The sequence below is a fragment of the Arachis hypogaea genome, chromosome 18 (assembly GCF_003086295.3).
Source record: "Arachis hypogaea cultivar Tifrunner chromosome 18, arahy.Tifrunner.gnm2.J5K5, whole genome shotgun sequence".
Taxonomy (NCBI): domain Eukaryota; kingdom Viridiplantae; phylum Streptophyta; class Magnoliopsida; order Fabales; family Fabaceae; genus Arachis; species Arachis hypogaea.
In genome coordinates, this window is record NC_092053.1 from 437,216 (window position 1) to 454,427 (window position 17,212).

At 32.6% G+C, this 17,212-nt stretch overlaps 3 protein-coding genes across 8 annotated transcripts; 1 reads left to right on the forward strand and 2 right to left on the reverse strand.

The window, feature by feature from the left end:
* Window positions 1-1,636: 1,636 nt before the first annotated feature.
* On the reverse strand, window positions 1,637-4,574 carry LOC112772106 (uncharacterized). 2 transcript variants are annotated; one of them, XM_025816985.3, is made up of 5 exons: window positions 4,437-4,574; window positions 3,251-3,486; window positions 2,428-2,518; window positions 2,216-2,282; window positions 1,637-2,100 (listed from the first exon to the last, which is right to left on the reverse strand). In XM_025816985.3, the coding sequence occupies exons 1-5, from the start codon at window positions 4,439-4,441 to the stop codon at window positions 2,047-2,049; spliced, it is 453 nt and encodes a 150-aa protein (XP_025672770.1). In that variant the 5' UTR covers window positions 4,442-4,574; the 3' UTR covers window positions 1,637-2,046. The 2 variants fall into 2 exon arrangements, with proteins under 2 accessions (XP_025672770.1, XP_025672772.1); XM_025816987.3 differs by having other exon boundaries at window positions 3,251-3,491.
* A 481-nt stretch (window positions 4,575-5,055) lies between these two features.
* Window positions 5,056-10,910, forward strand: LOC112772105 (uncharacterized). Of its 5 annotated transcripts, none has more exons than XM_025816982.3 (11): window positions 5,056-5,980; window positions 7,104-7,266; window positions 7,529-7,752; window positions 8,086-8,194; window positions 8,425-8,758; window positions 8,939-9,008; window positions 9,098-9,165; window positions 9,378-9,493; window positions 9,578-9,684; window positions 9,873-10,012; window positions 10,370-10,910. In XM_025816982.3, exons 2-11 carry the CDS (start codon window positions 7,186-7,188, stop codon window positions 10,621-10,623), a joined length of 1,503 nt encoding a protein of 500 aa, XP_025672767.1. In that variant the 5' UTR covers window positions 5,056-5,980; window positions 7,104-7,185; the 3' UTR covers window positions 10,624-10,910. The 5 variants fall into 5 exon arrangements, with proteins under 5 accessions (XP_025672767.1, XP_025672769.1, XP_025672766.1 ...); XM_025816984.3 differs by having other exon boundaries at window positions 7,137-7,266; window positions 7,521-7,752; XM_025816981.3 differs by having other exon boundaries at window positions 7,137-7,266.
* Window positions 10,911-12,796: 1,886 nt separating this feature from the next.
* Window positions 12,797-13,911, reverse strand: LOC112772251 (uncharacterized). Its single transcript, XM_025817156.2, has 2 exons — window positions 13,394-13,911; window positions 12,797-13,297 (listed from the first exon to the last, which is right to left on the reverse strand). Exons 1-2 carry the CDS (start codon window positions 13,536-13,538, stop codon window positions 13,068-13,070), a joined length of 375 nt encoding a protein of 124 aa, XP_025672941.1. The 5' UTR covers window positions 13,539-13,911; the 3' UTR covers window positions 12,797-13,067.
* Between the last annotated feature and the right edge of the window lie 3,301 nt (window positions 13,912-17,212).

Consider the following 17,212-nt stretch of genomic DNA (forward strand, 5'->3'; position numbering starts at 1 on the left):
TGCTGCACTCTGTAGCTAAATATATAACTTCCATAATAATACATCTTTCTCTATAATTGCATATCTATATCCTTGTTTTACCAGATTTCTAATTCTCATTTATGACTTTTATTCCGTTCACTACACTAATATTTAAGAAACATAACATCATTTTGCTTAAGAAATCGCATGGTCCGACTCATGGTTGGGCAAATATGAATTTTGGAAACTAGAAAACGGACCCTTCGAGTTATTTATTGTTTTCAATTTTTTTATTAATGGAGAACTCGCATGGTCCGAGTTCTATTTCACTGACACCACATGGCTGTGGAGCATCTGTATTCTCTATATCCGAGTCCAACATTACTTTTGTTTCCATATTCAAATTAAAAAGTGACAATTTGCATGTGCTTAGTTAAATATGAGAATAGTTTGATAGTAATAGAAAATATGCTTCTAGATGTAACATGGTGATGAGATTCACTGTTGATCTGCGCTGACACAGGAAGGCTTTTCAGCAGATTAAGCCTTCAAAGTTAGCTTACTCTATCTACGCCATAACGCCAAGCCGAAAAGTTGAATCCATTTGCAGTTTTTAACTTCAACTTTTACCTAATTTCTCTTTATCATCACATGGGAAGGACATGCATCAGCACCACTCTTTTTTTTGTAGGTTTTTGGCTAAATAAATATAATTAGAGAAATTGCATTGCAATATGATGTTATGAGATGTATACTATTTTTGAATTTGGAGAATGTGGCAAAAGAGGGAGAGGGGGCCAATGTGACTGTGGTTTTCACCTTGGAGAGTTGATTACTATTTTGGTGAGATGCAAGATGCGCATGCATGGGGGGATGTACGGGAAAATAGAAATGGGCAATGATAAGACGTTAGCTTGGATTAGGAGAGAAAAGAGAGTGCAGAGGAACGTAACTGTTTATATCATTACGGCAACGTCATCTGAGCCGTACACTTTTCAGATCTGAGATTGTCACTGATCTTCTCATTGTCCAGTCCATTTCCCCACCACCTACTGATAGTAAGTAGATCGAGTCTCATTCATATCTCTCACAACGAGGACGCTGTCTACCTTAGTGGGTCCCTTCCTTGTAAACTTTGCAAACAGTACACTCCACCTCTCATGTGGACAAACCCAACCTTTATTATCAATTGGGACAAACACTTTTAGTATACGTATTTAAATACAAGTTCTAATACTTCCTCAACACTTGTAACTGCTATCTCCAATCAATGTTCGAATCATCTTATATCCTTAAATCATTTCATTATACTTGATTGTTGCCGACAATTAATAAATGTTAAATAAAATAAATTTTAGTTGCTAAAATTTTTTGATTACCAAACTTTTCCTTTTTTGTTGGGAGTATCAAAAGTTCTACGACTTCAAATTGCATCATGCTAATTTCTAAACGAAGGAAATAGATCCTCTCCATTTTTTTGAACACTTAAGAGAATAAAGTATGATCTTTTACCTTTAATTCTATAAGTGAGTCCAAAATTAAATAGAAGAGAGAGAGCAATGATAGGAGAGAGAGAGAGAGCAATGAATGATAAACTATCCAGTTTTTTTTACCACCGGGGAGACCCTAAATAAACTGCCAATCCAAACACGTTTAAAAAAAAAGGTATTAAATATAAGCGAAAAAAAGAAGGCAGTATTTTCCCATTGAATAAATAATCGATAATAACCCGACAAGGCTTTGTTGCAGTACTTCTCTAAGCATGATTGAAATGAATGATCATACCCAAACATACGTGAAATCCCAAGTTTCATCATTTCTCAAGAAAAATAAAATAAAATTTGGCAAAACTAGCTTCTAGAGAGAAAGGGCCATCAATAAAATAAAATAAAATTATAATACAATTATGTCATGGCTAGGCCTGCCGAGAGAAACTTTTCCTTCATTGTCAAGTGACACAAATAACGTTATAAATGATATACAAAGTGCAGTATGCCCAATCTTCTTCCTCTTACCAGAGAAGCAAGAACTAAAATTATTTCCGGTATCTAAGCAAATAGCAATCCTTCATCAACCTTGTAGGGGTCAGTCATAGAGGCCCTCTTGTTCCCAAATGTCCACAAGAAAATCTACCATTTCCTAACAACATTTTTTTAATATAAACAAATAATCAGATAACATGTTTTTCATCCGGACATGATCATATAACTATTTTTAGCTTCAACTTTGTGATGACCAGGAACTAAATGCTTACCGCAAGAGGGATAGGCTGGGGGAACGGCTTGTTACTCCCCAATAAACTTTCATACGTTGCATTCCAACTGTAACCCATGAATGGATATTCTCATCAGCAACAGATGGAAATGCATTGATCAGTTGATCAAACTCTACTAGTTTTCAGTCTAAAGAACCAAGATAAGAAGAAAACAAGCCTTGGAACAAAACTAATCAAACAAGATAATTTACCTCAATTTGGGTTCTCGCAATTGTTGTGCTTGGTTCTCAGATTTCTTATTTCCAATCCAACGTTGTCGAGTCTGATTCCAGAGAATAAGACCTGCAAAATATTTCTCATATTAATTTCTTTTTCTTTCCCTTCTTAGCCAATTTGAGAATCACAGCTCCCACATCTTTCAAAACCCGATGTACTACAACTTAATATAGGGACTAGGGAGATGGAAAATCAAAATGAAAAAACCCAATGAAAAACTGGCCAAAATATCCATGAAGACCAGTTGCAGATGCAAAGACGACCCATCTATACCAGATAGAAGATTGGATTACCCAAAGAATCGCATCGAGAACATGCATAGAACCAGAAATCTGAGAGATTACTTCAAATTAAGTAAAAAATGTGTTATCTAATAATAAAATCCCCAAAAGGAAAGCGACCAAGGCATCTCAATAAAGTCAGAACAAGGAGAGAGCTCAACTGAATCGCCATGAGCCTTGGTACTAAAAATGGCTCATATATTAGCTTCAAGATGGAGCAGATACAACTTGGCAACACCCAGGAGGATCAGCAAAATATAACAAAAAAGTGAGAAGTATGCAGTAGCTAGTTACAGAGACATCAGTTTTATATTACCATCATTATAGCCCCGTAAAGAGAGAACCACCCCTAAAATCATGTCGTGTTGTAAAGAAGGCCAATCAATCAACCCAGAATGCTTTAATTTTTTATTGTCCAAAGTCATATTATTCGTCTTAAATTTCAAATTCATAGTTAATCCAAAAAAAAAATTTTTCTGTTAATTATCTAAATACACAGTTTAAAAATAGAAGATACCATGATTCACAAATTCAGCAGGGTTGCCAGGATCTGCAGCTTGGTTTGTTACACTGGTTGATGAGATGCTTCCTTGTGACTGAACAGCACTGTTGTCCATATCATACGTGCTGGTGGTCCAGAAATCTTCTGATGTGCTAGGTTTCTTCACCGGCTTACCTTGCTTTGTCAATCCTTTTGGTGGCACATCCACAGAACTGATTAATGTGGGCTGCTTATATCGTCCAAGACAAGCACTGCTCTGTTACAATCACATTAAATTCGATTATGCATCACAATATAATCATATGATTGTTAAACCAGCAACCGTGGATTCATATACAACAAATCAGTACCAACAAATAGATTGACGCACGCTTCAGCTGTAAGTTTTTGTTACGTGATTAATTGGTTATCACACAATTTCTCCCCCAACAGATAAGCAACATAAACTACGGATATATCCAAGCTAACAAAAATGAAGTAACAATATTTTCCACTCATAACATCAATTGCTAAAACAAACAACAACAAAGCCTTGTCCCACTAAGTGGGGTCGGCTACATGAATTGCTATGCAATAATTAAATGAATCAGCCATGGACCCTTTTGATGTATTCCTCACTCCACTCCAGTAGAAAACTATGATTTCTAAATTTCAACAAATGACACAAAGCAGTTTCGTTGTCACAACACTAGCAGAAAGTAGCTCAAAGTTAGGAATGCCAATCAACACCAGGTCCAACAGATCCCCCCCCCCCCCCCCCCCCACCAAAAAAAGAACTAGCTAGAAGCAGAGTATACACGTCACCTCAATTTAGAAGATTAAGATAGTTGTATAATGATCGAATCTATTGGGGTAAAGAAAAGGAATATGAAGCGCTTCTCATATGCAACCTCATGGATATAGAGTAATGCTGAGCTCAGTCCTAGTGATTCCTTTTTATCAATTTATTTTTTGCAGACAACAATAAGTATAAAACAAAGACAAATCACTGGGAAAAAGAAAGAAAGAAAGAAAGAAAGCTCAAAAACATTAATTTCAATATTATCCTAAGTCCCAAACTATCACCATACATGATTAAGACTTATCGGTCCAAACAAGCGAAATTATCGATACCGATAAAAGAATAAATCGCAAATTTGCTAAAAAGTTAGAAATAGAAGGAGCTAAATTTCAGTGGATAGGATTGGATTCAGAAACATACCCCATATGCGTGCAGTGTCTTAAAGACCCCTCAAAAACCCTAGTGAGATCAGCTCAGCTGTGAAGAATTCGGGGGGAAATGGAGAAGTCGAACCCAATTCCTTTCAGGTAGCGAAAAACCGGAGAGCGATACTGAAAACTACGAAGGCAAAAGGTAAAACTAATATTAAAAAGAACGATCAACGATGAGGTAGAATCAAAGCAAGAGTGAAGAGAGAGAGAGAGAGAGAGAAGAAAAAGAATTGAACCTTTTTTTGTTTTGGTACATGTGTTCCCTTGTTTGCTGAAACTGATAGCCTCCTTTTCTGAAGTGGCGATTGGCGAAGGCGATAGCGTTTTGGATTCTTCTTTCTTCTCTCTTCTCTGCCAACGACGAAGAATTATTTGCCCATGCTCCGTCATTATTTATCCACCACCATCTAATAATTTTCAATTACTTCAATTTTCTTTTCCTTATTTTTTGTTGTTTAATATTTTTTTACTTGTATCATCTGTTTTACAGTTCCTAGCTTCCTTGCTTTTCTTTTCTTTTTGGGATGAAAATTTCTTTTGGTTATTTACTCTTTTTTTTAACAGTAGAGTATTCTTCTAAGCTAATGGATGTTAATTAATAATTATGATTCCACTTGACATGTTGTGATCTAATTTCTGATTTTATTAGGTACAAGGCTTATAGGTGCTTATTGTGTATATCTGTTATTCTCAGAATTAAGTCAATTATTCTAGTTTTTATTAAGTTCCTAATATTATAGCATAGCATGAATATGCATGATTACCTGTCACTTAGTAATTAGTAGAATGAACTAATAAATCACATTAAAAAAAGCAGCCGAAATTAAAAAAAAAAAAAATTGATTAGCTAAGAGACTTGCTTGCTTCAGAGATGAGTAGGTAAGTCAAAATTGGTATGAAGATTATCTTATAAAAGTCAAAACTAAAGAAAATTTCGGGAACCTTGTGTATTTGTGATGTTCATTAGATTTGGGCTTTGGTTTATACGGCCCATTGTAGCAACAGGGATTTAAAAGCCCGTGATGCCTAATCAATATGAAATGGGCCCATCAAACCCGACCCAATATTTCTCATCCCTTCTTTTCGGGTCTACCACCACAGCCGGTATACCACCACCTCCTTTGCCCGCGAAGAAGCAGTTGCCCTCGACGTCGTTCTAGTAAAAGGAAAGCCAAAACCCTAATCTGCTTAGTGAACGTCTCCTTCCTCTTCCTCTCGTCACGCTCTCACTGTCGCTCTCGCACTCAAGCTCTCTCGTCTCCGGTCTCGCGCTCAAGCTCGTCGTCGCTCTCTGTCTCGTCACCGTCTCGCAGTCAGCGCGCGACTTCCCTGCTCTCGTCGTCGCCGGCGGCAGAAGCAACAGGTCCCGGGGCACTCAATCGCGTGCGTCGCAGGCGGCAGAAGCAGCAGGTCCCGGTGCACTAAGTCGCGTGCTTCGCCGGTGGAAGAAGCAGCACGTTCCGGGGCTGATCGTCGTTGTCGTCTTCTTGCTTCGAGCCTCGCGGTCAGCTTCAGCAGGTGGTCCCCGATTTGGTGAGTTACAACAAATTCCCTGTTCTTTCTTGCTCAATTTTGTTCCGTAATTCATCTCTGCACCTTGATTTTGTTGCTGAAAGTTGAATTTGTTGCCGAAAATATTCCTGAGCTAATTTTTTTTGTTGCTGAAAATCATCACTGAGCTGAATTTTTTACTGACTATAACCTTGAATCTGTTGCTGGCTTGTTGAAAGAATGACCTAGCTAAATTTTTTGTTGCTGTAATTCATCACTGCACCTTGATTTTGTTGCTAAAAGTTGAATTTGTTGCTGAAAATATCACTGAACTAATTCTTTTGTTGCTGAAAATCATCAGGGTTGAATTTGTTACTGATTATCATAACCGGAGTTTGAAAATAACCACTTGGCTAAATTTTTTGTTGCTGTGTATATCTGTAAATCATCTTGAGCTAAATCTTTTGTTGCTAAAAATTATTATTGTTGAAAATGAGGTTCATGTTCTCTGCAACTCAGAATAAAATTGTTCAGTTAAATTGTTGTTCCCATGCCCTCTTTTTTTTGTTTTGCTAGAATATTAAAGATGTCTTCATCACAGCTCAGTTGCTATTATGAATTATTCTTGGTATTGATTTGTGAAAAATAGACAAATCTAGATATAGATGCAAATCAAAATGAAGGAAATGTTGATCAAGCTTCAAATTTGTCCTAGGAAGATATAGATGCCAACTTTGAGATCACTCCTTGAATTTGATTTACTGATTGTGTTATTTTTTGCTCTCTCTCTTGTTCATCTAAATTGAAAAATTATTTTGTACTAGTGATTAGTTTATTATCTCTTTTTGCATAATTAGTTATGTCTAAAAATTGATACTTGATTATTATTAATGTTTGTGAAGACATGCATTATAGGTTTTAACTTTTGATTTTAATTTTATTTTTATAATTTTACATTTTTATTTAATTATGACCGAGTCAAGTGGGTGAATCAGCAATCCACTGGTTGAACCAATGACCCAATTGACTAAGTCAATTACCAGTTCGGTTCTGATAACTACGGTTATAGAGCTAACAAAATCAGCTCATTCATTCACTACACCAATTTCCACTCATCAAATCCAACACAAAACCTAAAAGAGTTGCTTTTTGGCATATTTTGTAGCGGTTAGTGCCTCAATTATTAATTCTGTTGCAGAGCAGGAAAGTTAAGAGCTTGTTATTTGAGTGGTTTTGGTGTGTAAGCCATGGATTTTGAATCCAAGTATGATATTGCTGCCACTGCCAACTTCATTCACATTCACAACTTCACCAGAGTTGCTTTACAAGTAAGATTCTCTTCCTGACTTTTTCACTTCCTTTGAGTTTCTTTTATATTTTAAGAGTTTAGACCCCACAACTGAGAAACCGGAAAATAGCACAATTATTTGAGTAGCTATAAAATTCAAAAGTACCATGTAGTTTTCCATGCAAAACAACTGAAAATATTGTCTGTTTGGTCTTCGGCTATTTATGAAAACTAACCCACTCCCCATCAACAGAATTTGAAGTTTTATGTGTAACTGACTAACAGTCCTTTAAGAACTTTAGTTTCCAGATCATCTCCTAAAAGATTCAACAAAAGTGGTTGCGGCTCTACGCAAGAGACTACAATCGTTGACCCAACCTAGTGTCACAGGAAATTGGAATGAGACAAACATTGGACTGTTTGTGATGGCAGATACCACCTATGGCAGCTGTTGTGTTGATGAAGTCGGAGCATCACACATCAACGCTGATGTTGTCATACATTATGGACATACATGTTTTAGTCCGTGAGTACTTCTAAAACAGGCTTTTTGAAAGGAAAAAGAATTGGGCATGTTACATGAATCCTTTATATTTTTTCATCTTTAATTGTTGTGATGAATCTGATATGATTATAAGTTTATAACCATTTTTTATGATACATCCAAGTCATCTAATCTGTTATACAGAGTGTTATGCCAAATGCATAATTCCCAGTTGCTATGTTTCTCTGATTCAAAATGTTTCTTGAGTACTTATGGTCACTATAGCAAGGGGTTTCATAATTTAATTCTTCATGCTGCTATAAAGATTGAGATTCTACTTGTGTGCTTCCATTTAATTCCTACTTTTTTCTGCAGGACAACAACTTTACCGGCATATTTTGTTTATGGAAAGGCTTCCATTTCCACAGCTGATTGTGCTGAAAGTATTTCAAAATATGCCATGACCAATAGCAAGCCTGTCTTGGTATAAGTAATTGTTTAACATTTATGGTTTCTTTCACTAAAAAAAAGAAATAAGAAAAGAAAAAGAGAGAGAATAACTGATTTGTAATGTATGGAAAATGAAATAGATGTAAACTTGCTCCAATGATATATGATCATTTATAAGTTGGACTTCCAGTATAATTTCTTCCAGAATAACTTTCAGACATTTATACATATGCATTTAACCATTTTGTCCCATTTGAAATACAGGTTCTATATGGGCTGGAATATGCACATTCAATACAACAGATAAGACAGTCACTGCAAGAATCATCAATTTTAAAAGTTCACTTTGCAGATGTTCCATCTTCTTTTATGCTTCCATCAAAAGATATTACAAAAATAAATGGGGTCTTGGAACCAGCTAGTGATTGTAGTAATACCTCTACAATCAATGGGGATAGTGGGACTACATATAGCATGGGAGGATTGATTTGGAAACTACCTGATGGACAAAGCATAGATGACTACTTGCTCTTTTGGATTGGAATTGATAATTCAGCTTTTGCAAATATTGTGCTCACGTTCAATGTCTGTGAAATAGGTGAATAACTTACTCTATCACGCATCTAGCTCGCATAAAATTTGAATCCAGCTTGACTTCTTGTCTACTATAAGTTCTTGGGCTTCTTCCTCCGCCCCCCTGCCTCCCTCTCTCTCTCTCTCTCTCTCTCTCTCTCTCTCTCTCTCTCTCTCTCTCTAAGTTTCATGATATTGTTTTTAGTCAGATATGATGCAACAGAAAACCAAGTGATGACAGACTTGTCACAACAAAGGAGGATTCTTAAGCGTAGGTATGTATCTCAACATAAACAAACCAGTCATTTGGGTATACCTCCTTGAGCCTTTCAAAATTTACCAAGTTCAGGTGATGACCATGCAGATACTACCTGGTTGAGAGGTCTAAGGATGCTAATATTGTTGGGATTTTGGTTGGAACTCTTGCTGTTGGTATGTTTACTGTTTAAACTTTGGTTTTTCTTGCATGGTTTTGCTAATATGATTGGATAGAAGAGTAATATATTTGTATCTAGTTAAGATAGAAGATTAATATATTTGTATCTAGTTAAGTAAAATTCCAAATTGTCAAGTAAACCTTGAATAAAATGAGAAGAATATGATCCTGCATTGAGTTACGTTATTTTTCTTGAATATTGATGCAGCTGGCTATCTACACATAATAAATCAGATGATGGAGCTCATTACTGGGGCAGGAAAAAGGGCCTATACTTTGGTTATGGGAAGACCAAACCCCGCCAAACTAGCCAACTTTCCTGAGGTGAAGTTTGATTCACTATTGCCATGTACTGCAGTCTGACTTTTTGGCTCAGAACTTGCTAACAGAGCTTGAAATTTTTATCAGTGTGATGTTTTCGTATACGTCTCTTGTGCTCAAACGGCTCTGCTGGATAGCAAAGAGTATCTAGCACCAGTTATTACTCCATTCGAAGCAACGATAGCTTTCAGCAGGTAGCCCCATCATCGTCTATCTTAATCCGCTTAAATATCAGAAATTCCCACTAAGAAAGAAAAAAGATATCACTCATTTTACAATCCACTTATACTGATGGGTGCATATTAATATTATTTTTCTTCAAGCTTTACATGTATGACATACATTTCTTATTTTTTATGTTACTGTGTTATTCTGTTTTCAGGGGAAGTCAGTGGACAGGAGCTTATGTGATGGAATTTGGCAATCTGATTAATTTGCCTCACGTAGAAGTCCAAAACCAGGAGAAAGAAGCACGATTTTCATTCTTTCAGGGTGGCTACGTGGAAGATTTGGATAATCAAGGTAGTTTTTATTCTGTATTACATCTAAGCACCTTGGGATTTTTGTGGTTTCATGACATTCAAATTATCATCTTCCATTCATAGCCCACTGATGATAACACAAACCCAGCTGCTTGATTGTACAGACTAATGTCTTGTTTGAAAATTTGCTTATAATTTAAAACTCCAGCTGGTAAAGTGGCTCATGTTTTCTACTTCCAATGAAGAGAGAAAAAATGTAGAAGTTTTATGGGTTTTTTCATTTTTCTTATTCCCTTTTTTTTTGTTTGCATTATGTTGGTAAGTTAGAAAAGTAATTTTCAGACTAGACCCTACATGCTCATTTTTTCCCCCTAACCATCCAATGTTATTTCACTAGAACATGTTGAGGAAGAAAGAGAAAGAGAGGCTCTTGCTTTAGTTAATTCGACTGAGAAGGCGCTGCAATTGCGGGATAATTGTAATTCTCTAGTCCATAGTGGTGCTAGGTCAGGGGCAGAGTTTTTAGCAAAGCGATCATATCAGGGTTTGAATATGCCCAATGAGAACACCTCCCCAGAAGCATTTGTAATAGGACGAAGGGGAAGGGCATCTGTGTACGAGGATGAGAAGAACAAACGTGAACTTCCGTGACATTCAAAATTTTGTTACAACCTGCTAATAGTGAATGTAAAGGCACAAATATGGTAGGAATGGCTGAGGGGATTTTGTCATATGCATTAGATTATTGTAAGCAGGGTAGAGAGTCACCTAAACTCCTGGAGCTTGGGAAAAGTTGAATTGTAAAACTCAACCCTGTAGACACAAACAATTGTAACAACTTGTGAATTAACTTACAGTTTGATCATTTTGAATTGATTCATGCTGAATCTTGACCAAATATTGAGGGAAAAGAAATGCTGAAGTATTTTTATTTGCAAGTGTTAACGATATTATTATTGATATAATAATAGTTCACAATAATATTATATGAATTCCTTTTGACGTCTTGAGCATAACTTAGTTTGCAAGTTGTAGTTGTATGGATCAGAAACTCGAGACTTCCATGGATCTGTTCAACACGTTAATATGGTCGACTGAGTCATAAGTCCAAAAAAGGTATATATTTATGGCTGCATCACGCATGGAAACAGCTGTAGACTGAGAAACAATCCAGTTTGCAAGTTTGACAAAATCAAAGGCCATAACCATAAGCAAAACATGAAATTTCATTAGGAATAAGATGTCTGATTTAGGAGCTTCTAATCAAGTTCTTAATTGTGTGTTTAGAATCTTATATTACCTGTTTGATATATTTAAAAAAAAAAAACTTTACATGATATTGTATTATTTTAGTATTTTATTTATGTGTAGGTGGCCTTGATATTTATTCTTATATTATTATTGTTGAAGGGACTCTAAATATAAAATTCAATAGTCAACCACGTTTATTTTCATTTTCTTTTCTTTTTTCTTTAGGTTAGATGTTTGATCATTCTAGAATTTTACATGCAATTAGAAGACATAGTCAGTCTTAAAATTCAAATAAAGTAGTAGCATCTATTTGCAAAGTATAAGGTCTAAAAGTTTAATAAATGTGTCATAAAAACTCAGTAATAAATGGAGAATCTGAATTCAAGAAAATATTGAGGATGATATTTCAGAAATGGGATTGTGCTTTTGTTAATTTATATCATGAGAATGTCCCTACTATTTTTAAATCTTTCCCTGAATTGCTGTAATGCTACTTGTATTGTGCTTGTTTCCTCCTTAAATTATGCATTGGTTGGGCTCCGAAGTATTTCCTTTCACATTTGTGGTTTTGGTTCTTATTACATTGATTAGGACTAAGGCACACTCAAATTATCCCTGTCCACTTTCATAGTTTCATTGATGCACTTAACTTGTTATGTACTTATGTTATATGGCCCATTTCTTTCCTTTGGTTCATCTACCTCCATGTGAAAAAAATAATATTGTGAATCATTAGATAAGTCAACTAAATATATTTAATTAAATATGTTAAATTATTTTATAATTTACAATATCATTTTTAGATGAAGATGTCATTATGGAAATAAAAAAAAGGGGGGGGGGGGAATTTTTGTAGCACCATGCGGCTACACGTGCATGGAAGGTTAAATTAATTAATGACATTTATCATAATCTACTTTGTTCTTTTAACAATCCAAAAAGTGTTGCTTTATGAGTTCATACATATGAGTCATCTCACTTTTTTTCACATTATCAGCTTCTTTTTTGACACACAGCTGTAATTGAAATCTGTTTCACATTACCATTTTCAATTTAACGGTGAAACAGTAAAAGATGGATAATGAAAATGACTCATTTTGGAATTTGGAGCATTGAACTGAAATATTTAAAGGCGGAAAAATAATGAATGGCCCCACACTTCCACACCGAAAAATAGTAAGAATGGAGAAAACAACGAGTTCTAATTACTATAATAAAAAAAAAATGAACAATCTTAAACTATTTGATTCATTTGTCTACTAAGTCCCATCTAAGAAAATTGTTGTACGAATATTTTACGGTGAAAATTCAGGTGGAGTCAACTTTAAATGAAGTTGATAATTAAGAACTGTTAGATGATTTGATTGATTTGATTAAATTTTTATTTACTGCTATTAACTTCACATGAAGTCAACTACACCTGAGTTTTCACCATATTTTATAAAAACAAAGGTATAAATTGTAAGCTACTCAAGTACTCATAAGTAATCATATTTATCTTTTACGTTTAATAAACATTAGAATGAAATAACAAAAAGTAGAAATAGAAATTTTTGTATCAATACGACATAAGTGAGAAAGAAAAAACTTTGGCCATTAATTTAGAACTCATTGTAAAACAGAGTTGGTGAAAGTCCAGTATGTATCTACAGCCACAAGAATACCCCAGATTTTTTTTAATATAACTCCTTTGACGTTAACACCCTCACCACAAAACTAAAATAAGAAAAAAAAAGAAAAGAAAACAGAGGAGGGACAGAGTAATAGGCATGTTAGTACAATTTTGGTGAATAATTTCAAAATTCCATCATAAATGTACAAGATTGTTATTGAATCTGGAAGCATCAGTAAGAACATTCCATTCTGTGAACTCTGTCCCTCAGAATTCCGTTATACAAAGCGATTCTGTTAGCTGGCATTTCACGAAGGTTTCTGCAGTTGCTTGATCTTGATGATACTCTGTTTTGCTTCCTCTGTTCTTCTTCACTCCTTTCTATTCTCTCTTTGACGTTCTCAGCAAATTGAACTCTCTTCTTCTTCTTCTTGCTCAGCTTCCTCTCCCTCTTCTTTTCTTCTGGAAATTAAACAGAGAGCAAAATCATGTGAGTGGATGACTTGAGAAGAAGGAAGTGAAGAAGAGAAGCAGGGGAAGTGAATGATTGTAATTTACCTGAAGACAAGCAAGAGCGTAAGATTTGGTTGTTGGATTGAGGAGAATGATGATGAATCTTGTGGCGGGAGAAAGCAAGGTAAAGCACAGTGCTAGAGAGAACCATAGCTGTGGTGAAAACAATACCCTGTGAGATAGAAGCCATAGAGATGGAGGACTTGTGTGTTGACCAGAGCAAGGGGAAGAAGGGATGATGCTGTTGACAATAAATAGAAAGAGAGAGAGAGAGAGAAGGAGGTGGTTGAGACTATGAATATGATTGTGAAGGTGTAGAAGAAGCTTCACGGGTAGATGGTGCCAAATAATATAAAAAATGAGAAAAGAAAAGAAAAAAGGAAGTGGAAATTAAATGTTGGGATTGTGGTCAATATAAGAAAAAGGAATGGCAGTAGTTAATTGGTTGTTAGAGATGAGAGTATCTAGATTTCTCTCATCAGAAATGAAGAGAAAGAGAAAGAAAAGAGGAGGAAATTTCAGGTTTGGTCGGGCGGGGCGGTGTGTCTCTAACTTGTAATTGCCTCTCTGCTTTGTTTTTGGCTTTTTCTTTGCTTTTATGAGTTTATCACTTTATCCAAATCAGCCATCACAAATTTTACTCCTATTCAAATAAAAAAAAATATTTATCACGAAAATTCAGGTGAAGTCGACTTTACGTAAAATTGATACCTAAAAGTCGTTGAATGAAAATTTAGTCAAATCAGTCAAATCATCTAACAATTTTTAAGTATCAACTTCACGTGATGTCGACTTTAACTGAGCTTCTACCTACTCTATATATTACCAACCAAGTTAGCTAAAAACTGTATTTGTTAAGAAAATATAATAAAAAAAAATTTAATCAAAATTTAATAGTAATTGTCAAGGCATATATTAGTAAGACTAATTAAGAATAAATTGGAGAGAAATTCATAAAACGGAAATTCTAAAATGCGGTTGCGGTTTGCGTTGGGTCCTTGTGTTCCTCAGGTGGGGTCACTCCTCCACAAACTTCTCCTTCAACAGAATTGAGATTTGACTGCTAAAAAGACATCAAATTTTTCTTCTAAATTGAATATCAATTGAGAATACTTCTGAAAGAAATATCAATTAAGAATAGTTTAACAACCATGTTAATTATAAGCTTTATCTCACCTAATACTTATAATTATTAGTGTTTAAAGTGAAAGTTATACGTAATTTTATCCTACAAAAAATGAAGTGATAAGTTTTATGCAAGTATATAAAAATTAAATAAAAGGTAATCACTTAGGTAAAGATGTCTTTTGTTAAAGATATTTTTATATTGTGCTTTAATTAGTTTCTATATAATTTATTTGATGTTTCTCATCACATATTATTAAATTTTTTAAAAGATTTTCTTTTCAAAAATAATAAAAAATATTATTTTAGACTAAAAGTCTAAAACCAAAAAGATAATAAATTAACTATTAAATTTTTTTTAAATTATTTATATAAAAAAATATATTACATTCATCAAAAAATATATATATATAAAACAAGCTCTTAAAATTTTTACAAATAAAAAAATAATTAATTTATATTCGTACAATATATAAAATAATTACTATATTATTATATTATAGATTAAAATTTATTAATTTAAATTTTGTTTTCATTTTTAGTATAAACATTAAAAATAAATAAATTTTTTATAACAAGATGTAGTGTAACAAAATATATATAATATTAATTAATTTTTAAAAAATTATGAAAAAATGATTTTTTCTAAAAAAGTGTTATTAGAAAATTAACAAAATATTAATTTCAACTAATATGATATAATAGGTTATTAAATATATTTAATACAAAACACATTGAATATAAATTTTTATTGAGTTTAAATTTTAAATAATTTTTAATTGAATTTCGAATATTTTTATTTTGAAGAGTATAATATTTTAACGTCATTTTTTCGTATTTTTTTAATTGAGTTTTTTATTTTTTAAATTATAAACCTTATTCATAATTAAGAGTAATGTTTTAACACCGTCAATTAGTCACACATATAAAAATACCAAAACAATTCTATTGTCATAATTATAATCTAACTTTATAAGCAATACAATACAATAAAACTATATATAAGTAATATAACTAAATTTTATCTACATCTATAGTCACATTTCATAAATAATATAATCAAATTATATTTATATTTATAATTAAATTATGAATAAAAATACAAAAAATTATTATGATAGTTAATTTTTTTCGTTCATAATTTTTTTATTATTTTTGTTGTGAAAAGTTTAATTATTTTTTAAAAAAGATAATTGAATAACACAAAAAAGTCTTATTAAGAGTAATTTATTTATATATGATTAAAAAATAATTGAATAATTATATACGGTAAAAAATTAATATTATTAAAAGATAAAATTAAAACTTATTTTAAAATTAAAAATAAAGTTTATTTAAAAATAAAATAAAAAATCATGCTTTTTTTCTTTTTTCTAAAATTTATCTACGAGTGATTCTATAAATATTTTATGATGAATAAAAATATTAAACTCGTACTAAAATTTATTCTAATAAAATTTATTTTTATTCTACTAAACGTTAAATAAATTATCGAAAAGAATTTTATTTTCTCCATTAGAGAAAAATGATAAACTTCCATACTTCTATTATATTATGGCAATAATTTGGCCTGTTATTTTGTAATAATAATAATAATAAACAAGTATGTCATAGTAAAAGAAGAAGTACGTCACCAAATAATTTATCATCCGAATTATATATGAATCAAATTGATAATATGAGGACTAACACTACAAAAATCGATAATAAGATTAGGGACTTATAAAACCTTGTTTAGGCTCACAGAAAAAACGTTTATATTTGTATGATATATAAAACAATTATCATATTATTATTATTACATTATAATTATATATATATATATATATGAGTAAAAAAAGTCTAACTGTTTTAAAGTAAAATTTTATTTTAATATTTGATTAAATATTCTTATATTTAGTACTTTTTTTTTTGCACTTCCTCTTAGTTAAAAATATAATTATTATAATTTTTTAGTTATTATTGTTAGGGGTGTTCACTGATCGGATATGACTGAAATTTCGATCCAATCCGCACTAAACTCATTAGATCAAATTCGATATTTGCACTTTTTATGTTTGGATCAGATGTCAAATATATCCATAAAATAAAAAATATTAAAAAATTTTATTTTTATAAAAAAAGTCAATAATTTTTTTTGTTTACATTTTTAAACATATTTACTTCTATCTGATTAGAATGTGGATGATGCAGGAGCAAGTAGAGTTAGTAGGTTAATTATATTAGTTAATCGTAATAAGGGAATACAAGTCCCATATTATTTAGGATAGTGAATTTTGTGTTATGTATTAGTCTCATATTGTCCAAGTTATGAAGGTTTTTCCTTCTCCTACTAGTATAAATAACTGATGTACCTTTTATTTATGAAATAGAGTTGAAGTTTATTTTTGAATATTAAATAAGTTGTGTGCTTATTTTCCTCTAGGCTCTTTGAGAGTAAGAGGTGCATCCTTGGTCTGGCCAAGGTAAGTTTATGGCTACTTTCACTATAGTGGAGTTATTAACTTCTCCAAGATTGGTCCGATCATCTTACAGATCAGATCATATCCACAAATTACATATCAGATACGCATAAATACAGTGGATTTATGGTTATGATCTAATCTATGAACACCCCTAACTACTACTATAGGTTTATTGTTGCAAAAGAATACTTTTTTATTATAAACCATTATTAGATCTTAATTACCATTAAAATAACTTAATTGTCAACAAAGAGATAATACTCAAAAATTTCGA

What these genes read in the sequence shown, in the direction of transcription:
- LOC112772105 (XM_025816982.3), top strand. Translation starts at nt 7,186, where the DNA reads ATGGATTTTGAATCCAAGTATGATATTGCTGCCACTGCCAACTTCATT. An exon ending in TCACCAGAGTTGCTTTACAA is followed by an intron (nt 7,267 to 7,528) that starts GTAAGATTCTCT and finishes TAAGAACTTTAG; the next exon opens with TTTCCAGATCATCTCCTAAA. An exon ending in GGTTGGAACTCTTGCTGTTG is followed by an intron (nt 9,166 to 9,377) that starts GTATGTTTACTG and finishes ATATTGATGCAG; the next exon opens with CTGGCTATCTACACATAATA.
- LOC112772251 (XM_025817156.2), bottom strand. Translation starts at nt 13,538, where the DNA reads ATGGCTTCTATCTCACAGGGTATTGTTTTCACCACAGCTATGGTTCTC. An exon ending in ACGCTCTTGCTTGTCTTCAG is followed by an intron (nt 13,298 to 13,393) that starts GTAAATTACAAT and finishes TTTAATTTCCAG; the next exon opens with AAGAAAAGAAGAGGGAGAGG.
- LOC112772106 (XM_025816985.3), bottom strand. An exon ending in TGCTGAATTTGTGAATCATG is followed by an intron (nt 2,519 to 3,250) that starts GTATCTTCTATT and finishes AATATTTTGCAG; the next exon opens with GTCTTATTCTCTGGAATCAG. An exon ending in TTGCGAGAACCCAAATTGAG is followed by an intron (nt 2,283 to 2,427) that starts GTAAATTATCTT and finishes CATGGGTTACAG; the next exon opens with TTGGAATGCAACGTATGAAA.